The sequence below is a fragment of the Anarrhichthys ocellatus genome, unplaced genomic scaffold (assembly GCF_004355925.1).
Source record: "Anarrhichthys ocellatus isolate YVR2014 unplaced genomic scaffold, GSC_Weel_1.0 scaffold51, whole genome shotgun sequence".
Taxonomy (NCBI): Eukaryota; Metazoa; Chordata; class Actinopteri; order Perciformes; family Anarhichadidae; genus Anarrhichthys; species Anarrhichthys ocellatus.
In genome coordinates, this window is record NW_022280081.1 from 100,071 (window position 1) to 113,454 (window position 13,384).

The window sequence follows — 13,384 nt, forward strand, 5'->3', positions numbered from 1 at the left end:
ACGAATTTTATTTGGTGGAAAATAGGGCAAAATGGCTCTTTGGATAGTAAAGGTTGCCGACCCCTGGCCTAGCCTTAGACTTAGAGTAACTTTTAAAGGATAAAGACAGAGAAACAAAGACAAGCAGCAACACAACTGATAGTCACAGAGGTTAGGGTCCAACTTTGCAGCAGGATACAAAAGGATTGAATGTGTCTCTACGATGCAGATCCACATGTGCCGTTTCCTGCCACTCTGACAGACCTCCCTGCTGCGCTCCAATACACTCGTGCACTCTGTGGGCTGAAATCAGAGCTCTGTTAGCAAAGACGGCACAGATGGAGTTATAATACACAGGAGCATGCTGACATTTTAGAGGCGTTTAAGCTGTAAAAGAAAACTGGCACCTCAGACCTGGACTTATGTTACAATATTTTACAGTTTTCATATTCGCCAATAACTGTGTGTAGATTAGAGATGAAGCAGCCTACCTTTGCTCCTCATGTTTGTATCTACTGCTCTCTAGTGGTAGATAAGCTGTCTTTCTCTGGACCTTGGACCTTTGTCCCCATGGATAAGTCAGGAATACTGTGACTAAATCCAGCTTCCTCTAGTAATATTAGGAGACCCTAACAACAACCTTAACCTGCATAGTCTTTTATTATATTTTAAAGCATCTGATTGGTGGGGCAAAACACGGTCTGGGAGGCTGAGTTCAGGTAACAAAAGTCTCAAAACAACCTCTTTATTGCAGTTCCTTTAATACTTTTACTTACCTACAGCTAGCAGCAGCTCGCAGACCTGATCCCCCGACAGGGCTGACGTCTCTGTAAACAATAAGCCCCTGTCATTGGCCAGACTCTGTCCTTCCTGTATGACGACATAGAAAAAAAAAAACTGAAATTGCACGTCATAGATTAAATTGTACAGTAGATGTGACTCTGCGTGTTAAATAGGGATTGTTTGAGATTAAGGAGGGGGATTTTCCGTGTGAGTGCGTACCTGCACTGAGACTTGTCGATCCTGCTCCCGATCCACCTTGTTGCCTACCAGCCAAATGACAGTAGATCCTGGGATGTACTGTTTCTCAAGCTCTTTGAGCCACACTTGAGCTCTGACAAACGTTTCCTATAGTGACACAAACATGCACAAGGATACGATATGGCACAAGCACCAGCCAAGATGAGACAAGACAAGTCACTTCCATGTTCAGGCGTCGGCTCCTTTTACCCTCTGGCTGACATCATAGACCAAGAGTGCAGCGTGGGCCCCTCTGTAGTACAGTGGGGTGATGCTGTGGTACTTTTCCTGCCCTGCCGTGTCCCATATCTCAAAGTGAAGAGTGACATCACTCAGATGCACCACCCGGGTCAGGTAGGCACCTGAGGGGGGGGCAGACAGCACAAGGACACCAGAGGGGATTCATTTGTTCACTGCTGAGTCTTTGGAGATGTCCCTGGCTGGATCATATTTGCAATAAAGCTAGTGAAGAAATGTTTTTGTAATTAGTAGATATGAACATGTGTATGACATCCCCACCATAAGTGTCACACTAAAATAGTATACAGCTATAGAACTATGATAAAGATTAAAGTTTTAGATTGTGGTTTATTAGCTAGGGTTAGATATGTCTGTGGGGTACGTTATTTAGACCTATAGCTACGGCCAGGAGACGTTAGCCTAGCTTAGCATTAAGACTGGAAATATGGGAAACAGCTGGCTTGGTTCTTTCCAAATGTAAAAAAAAAGATATGCCATCAAGCACCAATTAAGTTCACTGTGCAACACATTATGTCTTTACTCTGTACAAAATCTGAGGTGTAAAAAGTTGTGGTTTCTCCAGGAGGTCACTGCTCCCCGCCGAGAAATAGTCCATCACATAACTCCCTCTTAGACCACAACTCGTTGTTTGTACACATTACACATCTATTCTGTTATTTTGTTCAAATGTATTATATTGTTTTTCGGCATTTTTTTTTCTTCTTTCGGATAGAGCCACACTAGCTCTTTCCACTGCTTCTGGTCTTTATGCTAAGCTAGGCTGAGCTAGCTATCCTGACTGTAGCTTCATATTTACCTTACAGACATGTGAACGGTATAGATCTTCTAATCTATCTCTCAGCAGCGAATAAGCGATTTTCAAAACATTTCAAACTATTTTGGTTACTACTTTTCAGTATCAATATTTCACTCTGATACGTATCAACAATTTCTATCCAAAGCTCTCAGTGTCATATACTCACAGCCTACAGTAGGTGTTGTACTCCTAAATTCATCCTTGTCAAATCGCATTGCCAGACTGGACTTTCCCACACCAGAGCTTCCCAGAAGTACCATCTTAACCCTGAGGGTCTGCACTGGTCTGCTCAAACTGTCACTGTGGAGCCGGGCTCCACCTGGCACCCTTGGGAGCTTTTCTCCCATCAAAAGTTCTCTTAACTCCAAAAGAGTGAGAGAATACAGACAGACAAGACAGAAAAAGCCCAAGAATGTCCACAAGTCCTGATTCAGTCTTTTTCCTGTTAAGAAGCAGCAGCTACTCTAAACGGTGTCTTCTTGGTTGTGAGAGTCTGAGGCTGTGCTGCAACTTGGGTTACAACAAAATAAAAGTAAAACCAAAGTCCAGTCTTGACTTGTAAAAGGCCAGCAACATATTTTCACTTCCTCATGTACACCCACGACTAGGCCATAAAACCTTCCAGGCCATTCTGAGCTATAAATCACATGCACGAGAAGTGTTTACGGTATGCAAACAGAATGTCCTTTCTACTCAGCTATTTTAATGCAGCTGCGACACATCAGATACAAACAGAAGCTGTGAATTCAGTTCACATAGCTCAAACATTTAAGAAAGAAAAAGACTCACATCAGTGTTACTTTAAATAGCATGCTTTTGATACAAATTTCCTGTAACAACATTGATAAGTGTTGCATGGTGAAATAACTAATGTATGCCTTTAGAAGTTAGACTCAGAAATGTCCACTTTACTTGTGTTCTTAGATCACACAGGCTGCAAAGAGTTTCTGCACAGACTGCAGTGTCGCGATCTCCTTGCAATACACTGTATCAACACAAGAGGGCATCATTGCAGCATCACAGCAAAGTGGTAATAGTCAGTCTTACCGTCTGTGAACGTGTGCCTGTGTTAAATCTATCCTTGAAAATTCTTTTGTGAATTATTGCCTACGTTTTATTTAGATTTTCAAATGAAAAATATTGTCATTCAGAAAAGTTATTTACAGAAAACATCTGGCCCAATTAGCACCACGAATACAAACTGAAAATATCATTGAATAATACAAACAATTTGATTTTATAGCCATAATCATGATATAACTGTGCCTCTGTCAATCAAAGGATGCAAAACAAAGTACTTCACATAGAAGTTATAATTAGATACGAAATAACACTTTGATAAGAATGTGAAAATATCACAAGTTCCAAATGATACCGTGACACCACAAATATATACAAAGTATCTAGTAAAGGTCCGTGATCTTTGTGGTGCATCTGCTGCTGCTTCCTCTTCAGCTGCAGACAGAGGGGACGTTTGGTTAAACTGACCTCTTGAATCTGATGCTGGTGTGTTTATTAATGAAAAATCATAAAGGCTCTGACTTAAAGGTAAAAATCACTGCTGTGGATTTAAATATGTGGAGGGAAAACATATATTATATGGAGCTGACTAATAATTCAGAAATACTGGAACTAAATACATGAATTCATTCAGGATGTTATCGATGAAAAGTTGGAAATGGGGAAAGTATTGTGTGTAAAAACTGTATAAAAATGTGTACATATACATGCAGGTGGTAGTAAGAAACTGACATGATGACTTAGTGTATTTCTTTCTTTCTTCTTCAATCATAAATCATTGATTTGATCATATTTATAATATTAATTTACATATATTTGTTTTTTGTAGTTTTAGCCACACTACCGATGTTTGTACATCTATGTGTGTATTTCAGTGCAAAGAAGTATACATTGCATTAACGATTTTTAGATATGACTAGATCTATTTTTCTCTCCTCTGAGTGTTTTGTACTTGTGTCAATTTCATGTTCTATTTCATCCTTACTGATCGTCAGAGGCAGTGTTTGATACTGAATATCTTTCATCTCGCGCACACGCAGGTCGAGTCTTTATATCAACAAAGTCAGTTGAATCCAGCCCAACCTACCCATTTCAAAAGTTGGGCCACAGAGGCACAGGGGCTCCTCCAAGAGGGTTAACTCCAGCATGCTGTCTTCTAGAGTGGATCTGCTGACCGCTGAGCTAGCCCAGGTGAAGTCGCTTCTCCTGACCCTCCACCCTAGTGCGGGGAAGGCTGATGCATCAAATCAAGCCAATCTCTTTACTGAGTACAGTACGGTTCAAGGTGACACATTAGTTGGACAAGGTGAATTGGTTTAATTTCATGTGTTTGAAAATATGTACAGCTAGGCCTATATATTACTATAAATTATAGATTTCTTTCTTTTTTTAAGGTCTATGACATTAAAGATGAGTGGCATTTCATTTGTCTCAGTGCAGTGATTTTTGAATTAAGATTTCCAACATACATATCTAAAGAGTTTGCTTTAAGGGAGATGTTTGGGTGCAAAAAAGAAATGTGTGTTGGATTGTCATTCTTGAGTATCAAAAAAACGTTTAGATCCATCACAAACAAGAAACAAAGTAGACAGTGATGTAGGTTTCTCTAGCTTTATGACCACAAAAACAGGATTAGGTTTCTCTGGCTTTATGACCACAAAAACAGGATTATGTTTCTCTGGCTTTATGACCACAAAAACAGGATTATGTTTCTCTGGCTTTATGACCACAAAAACAGGATTATGTTTGCTGGTAATTTAAACTGAAGATAGCCCAATATAAATTTACACAACAGTTTATCTGGCGGCATATCCTGATCCCTTAACGGGGCCTAAAGGTGCTGATGTGTGGGCACACAGCCTGTCCCTCGTGTGGGCCCCACTCCTCTCCTGGATGTCATCAAGTGGAGCAGGGGGACCAGGTTCCTCAGGCTGGAGCTCTGGCTCTTCCATGGTATCCCCATGGAAGAGGCACACATTGTGGAGGCCTATAACCTCCAGCGCCTTGAATAAGGTGGCCCGCCACTGTGCCTACTGTGCCTACGTGACCCCAAATGTCCTCTCAATTATAGAACGGGCTCCGAGTGTCAGATCCAAGAGAAGAGACAGGTGAAGTACAGGTGCAGTCCAAGACACAGCTGCTACTGTGAACAGGACTAAGGACTCATGCTTTCATTTTCTTATTGTGTCGTTAAAGCTGTGATTATAGAAATGATTTTGCTATTGATTGTTTATTACAGCTTTCAATTGATACATTTTATCATAATTTGTATATGCTGTGGTGGTAATTTATCAAATCATTCTTATGTTATTTATGTGCAGTGGTGGATTATTTATCAAATCATAATTTTTATATTGTTAAACTAGTTATATGGTTTTGATTAATATACTGTATCTTTATATCAATATTTTTCTCTCTATTCATGTGCAGTGAGGGTAAATTATCAAATCATATTTTTTTTACTCTATATGCAGTGTTTTGTTTTTTTTAAATCATCTTAAAATATTATTATCTGAAAATAATGTTATACCTAAATATGTTCAATAGGCATTCACACACTGAAATGAACCGAAGACTGTCAAACATGTAGTAATAGATTGCATCTGGTACAATAAAAAAAAAAATAATAACAGAGAATAACAGGGCTAACTGATGGAAAACATTGGGGAATGTGATAGAACATTTTAGTGTGCTAGTACATTTCTACTGTGATTTAGTTTATGTGCCTTACTCACTAACAAAACTATATGTGACATATGATTGTGTACCTAAGAGAGTGGTAACAGGACCATATGGGGTGTCTCTGTCTTTGCTTTGATAAGGGGAAGTAACCAAATGGGTTACAGTTGCAGGGGTTGCAGTTTAACCAGAGAATGTCCAGGTGTGAAGACTCCCAGGGATAATCAAAAGGTAACAAAGACACGTGTCTTTGTGTGACAAGGCTCAGAAGAGGAAGGGGATGACTGGAGGGTGTCAATTGGGAGCTTGAAACTGCTGATCAATTGTTATAATGTAAATACCTGATGTTTAAGCTAATCTATTGCTTCCTTCTCCAGACCAGTAGGTGGCGGTAATGCACCTATATGGTGCTGGTAAAGACGCCGAATAAATAAAAAACATTCTGGGATTAGTGCACGCTAGCTAGCTAATTAGCAAGCCGCTAAATGAGTAGGACTTAAATATTTAATGTTTCATCCACACCCTTGTTACAGCGTAGGAAAGCGCAATGCCATCGCTGGACGAGTGGCAACTTTGTCCGGCTCATTTTCTGTAATCAGTGTACTAAGCATTGGAAGCAGCTAGCTAGCTAACTAGCCAGCCGCAGCTCCAACTTCAAGTTACGCCCCTCTCTTCCGCAGACAGACCCCATGTCTTAACTGTCACAATTAAACATCAATTCAAACAACGAGAGACAGAGGACGAATAAAGCACAGTGTGCAAAGATAAGTATTTGGGCTACAGCCGCATAGATAATGTGCTGCTAATAGAGACAGGTAGCTAGTTGACAGCAGCAACCGCATGGAGTGACTGCGTTAAGAAAGACAACTCCAAATCATTTTTCTTATTTTAGAGTCCATGCTAGCCATTCGAGCAGCTGCAGCGGGCGTCTCTCTAATAGCTGTGGCCAAAACGATGACCTCTGTGGCAGCGACGACATCTGCTGAACCTCCGGGACTGAGCGCGTTAGCCAGCCGGGGTGCACGCACCGGGAGCCCGCGGCAGAGGCTCCAGAAGCTGCTCGCTGTACCCGGATACGACCCGAGCCGAGTTAACGACCTACTGCTCCTCCGGCCTGACACAGACGGCCAGACTACCGCAGAACTTAAGGAGGAGAGCGGCAACAGACATGTTGTGTTTTTCCACGGGGACATTCAGGTGAGTGTGATGAGGGTATGAGCACATGTTTGAGGCGTCTATTGATCTCAGGTTACCCACGGGGGCGACAGACAGATGACGCCTGACTCTCAATCACCTAAAATAGTTCCGTTCACAATGAACACAGACGGGTAAATAAAACCCTGAACAAGGAGATAATGGCCGATTGGAATCCAGAGATTTATGGTCGGTTCATCCCCGTGCTATCTGTGAACGCCAATGTATTAATGGGGATGTTATTTAAAGGCTTAAACCACACCAACTAAACGATTTAATCCTTGACCAAATTTTACAAATACACACACTATAACAAATCCCAACGACTCACTGAGAAATCTATAAAATGATGGATGATGGTATTATTATGACATTGTATTTAAGATTTTGAGTTGGAGTAGTTTTAAAGTAATTGAAGTGCCTTTACAACAACAACAACAACAACCACCACATGGCTCACTCACGTGAGATCTAAATGCCATGTGACATTTACAGGGTAAGGGTCATGTATCTTTCCATCTTGTACAGGCATGTGACTCCTCCCATGTGTCAGGACAGGTTATCAGCAGACTGAGTCATTTCGTTGTACTGAAGCAAAGGAATCTCCTGCAGGTTATTGCATAATGCGGGGAACCACTTTCAGGCTAGCTTGCATTAGAATTGTTTCCCACTTTAGTAGCAGGGTAGTTCATTCTGCACACATTATTATTTACTGTCGCAGTATAACACAATCGTGAAACAACAAAGGGCAGATATTTGACCCCGTCACTCTTGGCGTCTCTTAGCTACGGTGATATCGAGTTCACTTTATTCATACTGTGTTGGAGAGGCTGTCTAGGGCTCAGTGATAAGCCACAAAGTTCAACTGAAGGAAGCACTTCACAGCTCAGTCTATCGCGCACAAGTACAGTGATGATACTTGTCTGTCCATGGCGAGTATTGGAGCATGATAGCAGACCGCCGCAGAGATGAGGTGCACTTCCTCTATTTAATCCACCTTTAGCTGTGAGTTGGATCGTCTTTGTGGAAGAAACACGCAGGTGATTTGACTAAATTGAACATGGTTTTTCTGAGTCAGAGCTGAAAATGACCAGACTGCAATTCCCAGAAATCCACTGTGCGAAGAGCTTATGTGTAGGGATTTCAAAACATTTGACAATACCACACTGTAATAATATTCCATACATAGGACCTGAGAAAACATCTGAGTCATTCAGTGTTTTGAAGCTTTTTTGCTACCGTCCACAGAGTAGTGTTGAAATACAAGTCATCACTAGTCATCTTTCTCTTATGTTAGAAACCATAAAACAGTCCGGTTAAATACATATTTTTGAACAACCATCTTGGAAGCACTTAAAGGAAAAAATAAACTGTTTTTGTGGATGGGAGCACTAGTAATTTCACCCTGAGACATCAGTGTGTGTGTTTGATGAATTGACAGCTGACAAGCAGATAAGAAGAGAGTTTCTGAACATGTGTGCAGTTGTGATTAAACTGCTGTGAGGAATAAGTAGGACTCAGTATCCCTCCTGCCTAGGCCAAACGTCTAATTGCTTCAGCTGGCAGATTATGCAAAACGGTCTCATCAGAGGCCTTTTGGTCCCTTTTTTTTAGTAAGTGGAAGGGACACTTATTAATCAAGTGTAAAAAAAAAAAAAAAAAAAAAGAATAGGAGTAAAAGAAGATTAAATGTCAGCTATTTGTTTCCCTTTCTAATTGCTTTCAAGAATCCAAGCGCTGTCCTCATTCACTGAAGCTTTAGTCGCGACCGATCCATCCGTACGTTGTCCTCATTTGCAATTCATCCGGCGGCTTCCCAGGCAAGTGTTAATGTTCCTAAAGTGTGCTGGTATCTACCAGGAGACGTTCGTATGCGTGGGATGCTGTCCCCATCATGTTTGCATGTAGATAAAATGAGGTCGCTTGTTGTTCAGGACCTCTCAGTCTGACTGAGGAGACGCTGCCGATGGAACGAACCAAGAGTGTCAAAGAGAGGCGCACGCGTGAGAGGTTTCTAGTCAGACTCTCGTTGGGCTGGAGGGGATGTGGGGAACTTCTTTTCTTGTCTGTCTCACAGTTTGAAGTCATCGGTTGTCAGAGAGACTCATCAATACTTTTTGCAAACATCTTTGACTTTTAGAGTCTTTTTTTGGGAGATTTCTTTTTAATCTTACATCTGAATTTAAGTGTTTGAAGGCCGAATATCACTGCCATGCCTCCTCCGCCTCCTCCTCCTTAGCTGGACAAGTTTATGTTCCAACACTTCATGTTGCAGAGATACATGCTCTAATCATCACAAACACATTGACTGAAAGAGCTAATTTTAGGGATGCACGTATCTGTAAACTCAAACAAATGCAAAGCAATAAGTGATTTATATGTCGTATACTTCACCTTCTTCCAGTTTGTATACGTTGTTCACTGCAGCTTCACATCCCGTCTCTCTTCGTGTTGTTCATTGCAGAACTTCGAGGAGGAGATGGCTCTGCAGCCTGAAGGAGCCCAGTGGCTCTCCTGGAGCCTGGAGCAGGTCGCCCTCACCCTGGGCCGACGGTTCCCGGGCCGGCACGTTTGGGTGGTCAGAGCCGGCCGCATGTATCTCCACAAGTTCAGCAGCTACCACAACTTTGTGGAGAGCAACATGTTCGGGGCCCCGGAGCACTCGCCATACTCGCCTGACTCCGGAGCGTTTCTCCAGCTCAGGTCTGTATTTCAACTCCTTTTCTTCTCTGATCAGCTTAGTCAACATATAGCATTTGAATTATCGTGACATTTTTAATTTGCTTTAATATTTGCACTTTGTTCTGATTTTTCAGCTGTGTTAAACACTTGTTTGGCCACTTGGGGGCAGCAAACAAGCTTTAAACACAACATGCTGTAACATGATTATTTACACCAGTAGACACAGGGTGTTTGTGTCCACAGTCACTCTTCTTTGAGCTGTTTTGATCTCCACCAACTCCTGAGGGAAATATCTGGCTATTTAGCTGATCCATTCCTCTAAATTAGTTTAGTTTATTTTTTCCAGTCATTCATTCACAATACAACAAATTGACCATACATCATATCACAAATAGAATCAAATCAAACACAATATTCTGACAGAAAAAGGCTGAAGCCTGAGCTTATTGTGCATACACTTAATTCTGAACAAAGCATTTCTATAATTCGACCCAAAATAGCAGAGAATCAAAAACAAACCAAAATATAATGAAGAACCATGACATCATAGATTGTCAGTTCATGGAGGTCAAAATAAAGAAACATTTCTGTCGTGTCATTCCTCAGTGTTGGCCACACACTTTGTCTTTTAGTTGTAATATTTGTGTACATTTTCCTAAACACACATCGCTATTTCCTCTTGATGAATTGTTGCATGAAGATTGAATTAGTGCTAGTTGTGTAAGTGTTTCCCCACACTTCAACACGTTATGTAATGTATGGAACTATGAGTGAGCAGTATAGTTTTCTTTCATGATGTCCTTAGTTTTATGCAGTATTGCAATGGTTGTAGACAACAGAGTCTATGGTCTATTATCACTCCAAACAATGTTTTCATACACTCTTTGAGTTTTTATTTAATCAATCATAAGCCAGCTAGTCTGTATCTTTGTTATAATATTGCGTATAGTGACCTTCAGACACCGTACAATACAACAACCCTGCCTCAGCTTTCTTTTAAAACTCATAAAAATGGTTATTGCCTCAGCTTTTACTAAAGCTGACGCTGGCATACTTAACTGCTGCCTGTGTAATGGTTATCTTCAGTAGTGGCCGTCTGAATTCTTAGTGCATTAGTCTTAAAGACTTCTGTATTGCCAGAGTCTGAAACGGACTCTGACTGAGAGACGCAGAAGAGGGCGTCTGCTAAAATGACCACTGAGTAGAATCCTCACCTCTGAGGAAAGTGAGTGTTTACTGCATGGTGACTGCATTGTGAGTATTAGCGTTTCTGACGGCAGGGCCCTGCTGAGCCACGGCATGGAGCGAGCCAACCTACCGAACCCCCCTCGGCCACAGGGAGGCGCTGACGGCCCCCCCTCAGGGTTCTCCCTGACCCTGGTGGGCTTCAGCAAAGGCTGCGTGGTGCTGAACCAGATGGTGTACGAGCTGGCCGGGGCCCGAGCGGACCTGCAGATGTCGCACTTCGTCGAGGGCGTCTCGGACATGTACTGGCTGGACGGCGGGCACCCGGGAGGCAGCGAGACCTGGGTGACCAACCAGCAGGTGCTGAAGGAGCTCGCCACCAGTGGGGTGTCGGTCCACGCCCACGTGACCCCTTACGAGGTGTGCGACCCCATGCGGGCGTGGGTGGGCCGCGAGCACGGACATTTTATCAAGACCCTGGAGGAGTTCGGGGCCCGTCCGAGTAAGAATCTGCACTTTGAGGATGAGTCCCCCTCCATCGAGAACCACTTCAGGGTCATCCAGGAGTTTTGAGTTTGCTTGTGAGCGCTTACATGCAGATTCAGTCGTATTTGCTGCTCTTACCTCATTTTTCTTTGATTTAAGGGCTCAGACCTGAGAGCATGTGAGCGATGCTGGTGTGTTGTACCTTTCACAGCTCAATGCACTTGACCCGACCCGTTTGAATGATCCGGGAGCTTTTTCCCTGCTCCCTGTAGCGCCGAGTAGGAATATGCAGGTGTGAGAATGGTCTTCCTTCTTAACTCTTCAGGCTAAATGTGAGCGTTTACATTTGATTCTGGCTCAAGCTACGAGCTGCTTGCAGAGCTGTCCATTCAGAAACATGAATGATTCATGTTCAGTTGGATTTTGCTCATGAGAGAATTCCTCTTAGTTTAATTAAGGACTTATTTTAATTTCCGGTATGATTCATAATTGAACCTAAAGGTGCAATGTGTAAGATGTGGCCAGAATTTTAGATTAAAACACTCCAAAAATGAACTAATACTCCACAGAATGAGAAGAGGTCAAAGACGTCTTCTGCATGGTGTTGCAGAGATATCTACTGAAATGAGCATGCTAGCCAGCTGATCTTCTGGCCTCTCAAAGTGCTTTAACCCTACATGTTCATTCACACACTTCAGTAGCAGCTAGCATTCAGCCAGCACTAAACCCCGGCACACAGGGGTCACAGCGGTCTGGTGGAGCGCTGGGTCTAATCTTTGTGACGGCAGCAACAGAGAGTTTGCTGACCGAGCAGGGAGTCATGGTGGTCCCTCGCTGGCTGTATTCCATCTGCTGAAGCTAACCACTGACTGGAAGGTCCGTCTACCGGAGAAGTGAGAGGGCCAAACAAAAGAGTTGTTTTCTTGTTTCTGCCACTTTGGATTCAATCCAACAAAGAATCTATCAAAGCTAAATGAAGCGTACAGCCCCGGTCAGTGTCAGTGTTTCCCTGCTGTTAGCTTTAGAATGAATCACTGTACATGTAGAGTGTATGGAACCAGTGGTAGAGGTGAAATGCTGCCCCCTTTTCTTTTGGAGCAGGTTGCCAGGTTCTACACATTGCACCTTTTTTAAAGGCTATTTGGCTGAAGCAGAACAGCATATTACGTTGTGTTGATACCGGCACTTGTTTTAGACGCGTGAATGTCTGAACTTGACTCTAGAGAGTCGGGTTCAGACTTCATCAGTTGGTCTCTCAGTAGTGATTCTTTGTTGTATTCAAATGTTTACTCAAGAGTTCCATTGTCATTCCTTCAGTTTGATCCCAATAGTGGATCGTCCAATCATTTATAAGAGCTTTTTGTTGTAAATGTCACACAGCTGCACTCTTTGGGGGAAAAAGAACAGTTAACACAATCTAACCTCCAGGTCCATCGAGTAGCTGCTCTGGAGCTTTCAGTCCCATCACATGGTCTTTGCATTTAAGTCCATCCGCTGATGGTCATGTGGACCTCGAGGAGACATTTTGTCAACTGCTGTTTTCAAGTTAATGTTTCAATGTAACGCCTACATTCTATGACACTTCCTTTTTTGTTGCGATGACATCCCGGCTCATTTCTTCATAACAAACTTATTACATATCACTTGTTTTTTTTCACTAAGCACTTGCTGTCTCTTTGGTTGGATCTTTTTATTCCAACACATTTTACAGTTTTGGTTTTGACAGCATATCAAATTACCTTATAAATAAACAATTGTTTTAACCAAACAGATCTGTTTTGTTAAAATGAAAAGTTTTTACTCTACTAAATTTACATTTTCTGGTCAGTGTTTTTCTCAGTGGAAGAAATGCATTATTGATAATGAACATTGTTTATTGAAATGTGTGAAAACTCTCCTAGCTGCTGTGGGAATGTGTATTCATATCTGTGATCTCTGTATGCTGACATAGCATCTTTGCACGATGGCTGTAACTCATCTTGCTGAATGTAACTTCAGATCATTCCATAATATTTACTACTTGTATGCTGTTTAAAGGAGGACATGTACGATTCTTAAGGTATAAAGCAAGTGCACACCCAA

General features: G+C 42.1%; 2 protein-coding genes across 2 annotated transcripts; one reads left to right on the plus strand and one right to left on the minus strand.

The window, feature by feature from the left end:
- On the minus strand, nucleotides 1-2,561 carry LOC116395938 (ras-related protein Rab-17-like). The gene is made up of 5 exons (XM_031870188.1): nucleotides 2,223-2,561; nucleotides 1,210-1,361; nucleotides 982-1,107; nucleotides 756-849; nucleotides 1-282 (listed from the first exon to the last, which is right to left on the minus strand). Exons 1-5 carry the CDS (start codon nucleotides 2,401-2,403, stop codon nucleotides 152-154), a joined length of 684 nt encoding a protein of 227 aa, XP_031726048.1. The 5' UTR covers nucleotides 2,404-2,561; the 3' UTR covers nucleotides 1-151.
- A 3,619-nt stretch (nucleotides 2,562-6,180) lies between these two features.
- On the plus strand, nucleotides 6,181-13,384 carry cunh2orf69 (chromosome unknown C2orf69 homolog). Its single transcript, XM_031870155.1, has 3 exons — nucleotides 6,181-6,952; nucleotides 9,414-9,652; nucleotides 10,912-13,384. The coding sequence occupies exons 1-3, from the start codon at nucleotides 6,653-6,655 to the stop codon at nucleotides 11,387-11,389; spliced, it is 1,017 nt and encodes a 338-aa protein (XP_031726015.1). The 5' UTR covers nucleotides 6,181-6,652; the 3' UTR covers nucleotides 11,390-13,384.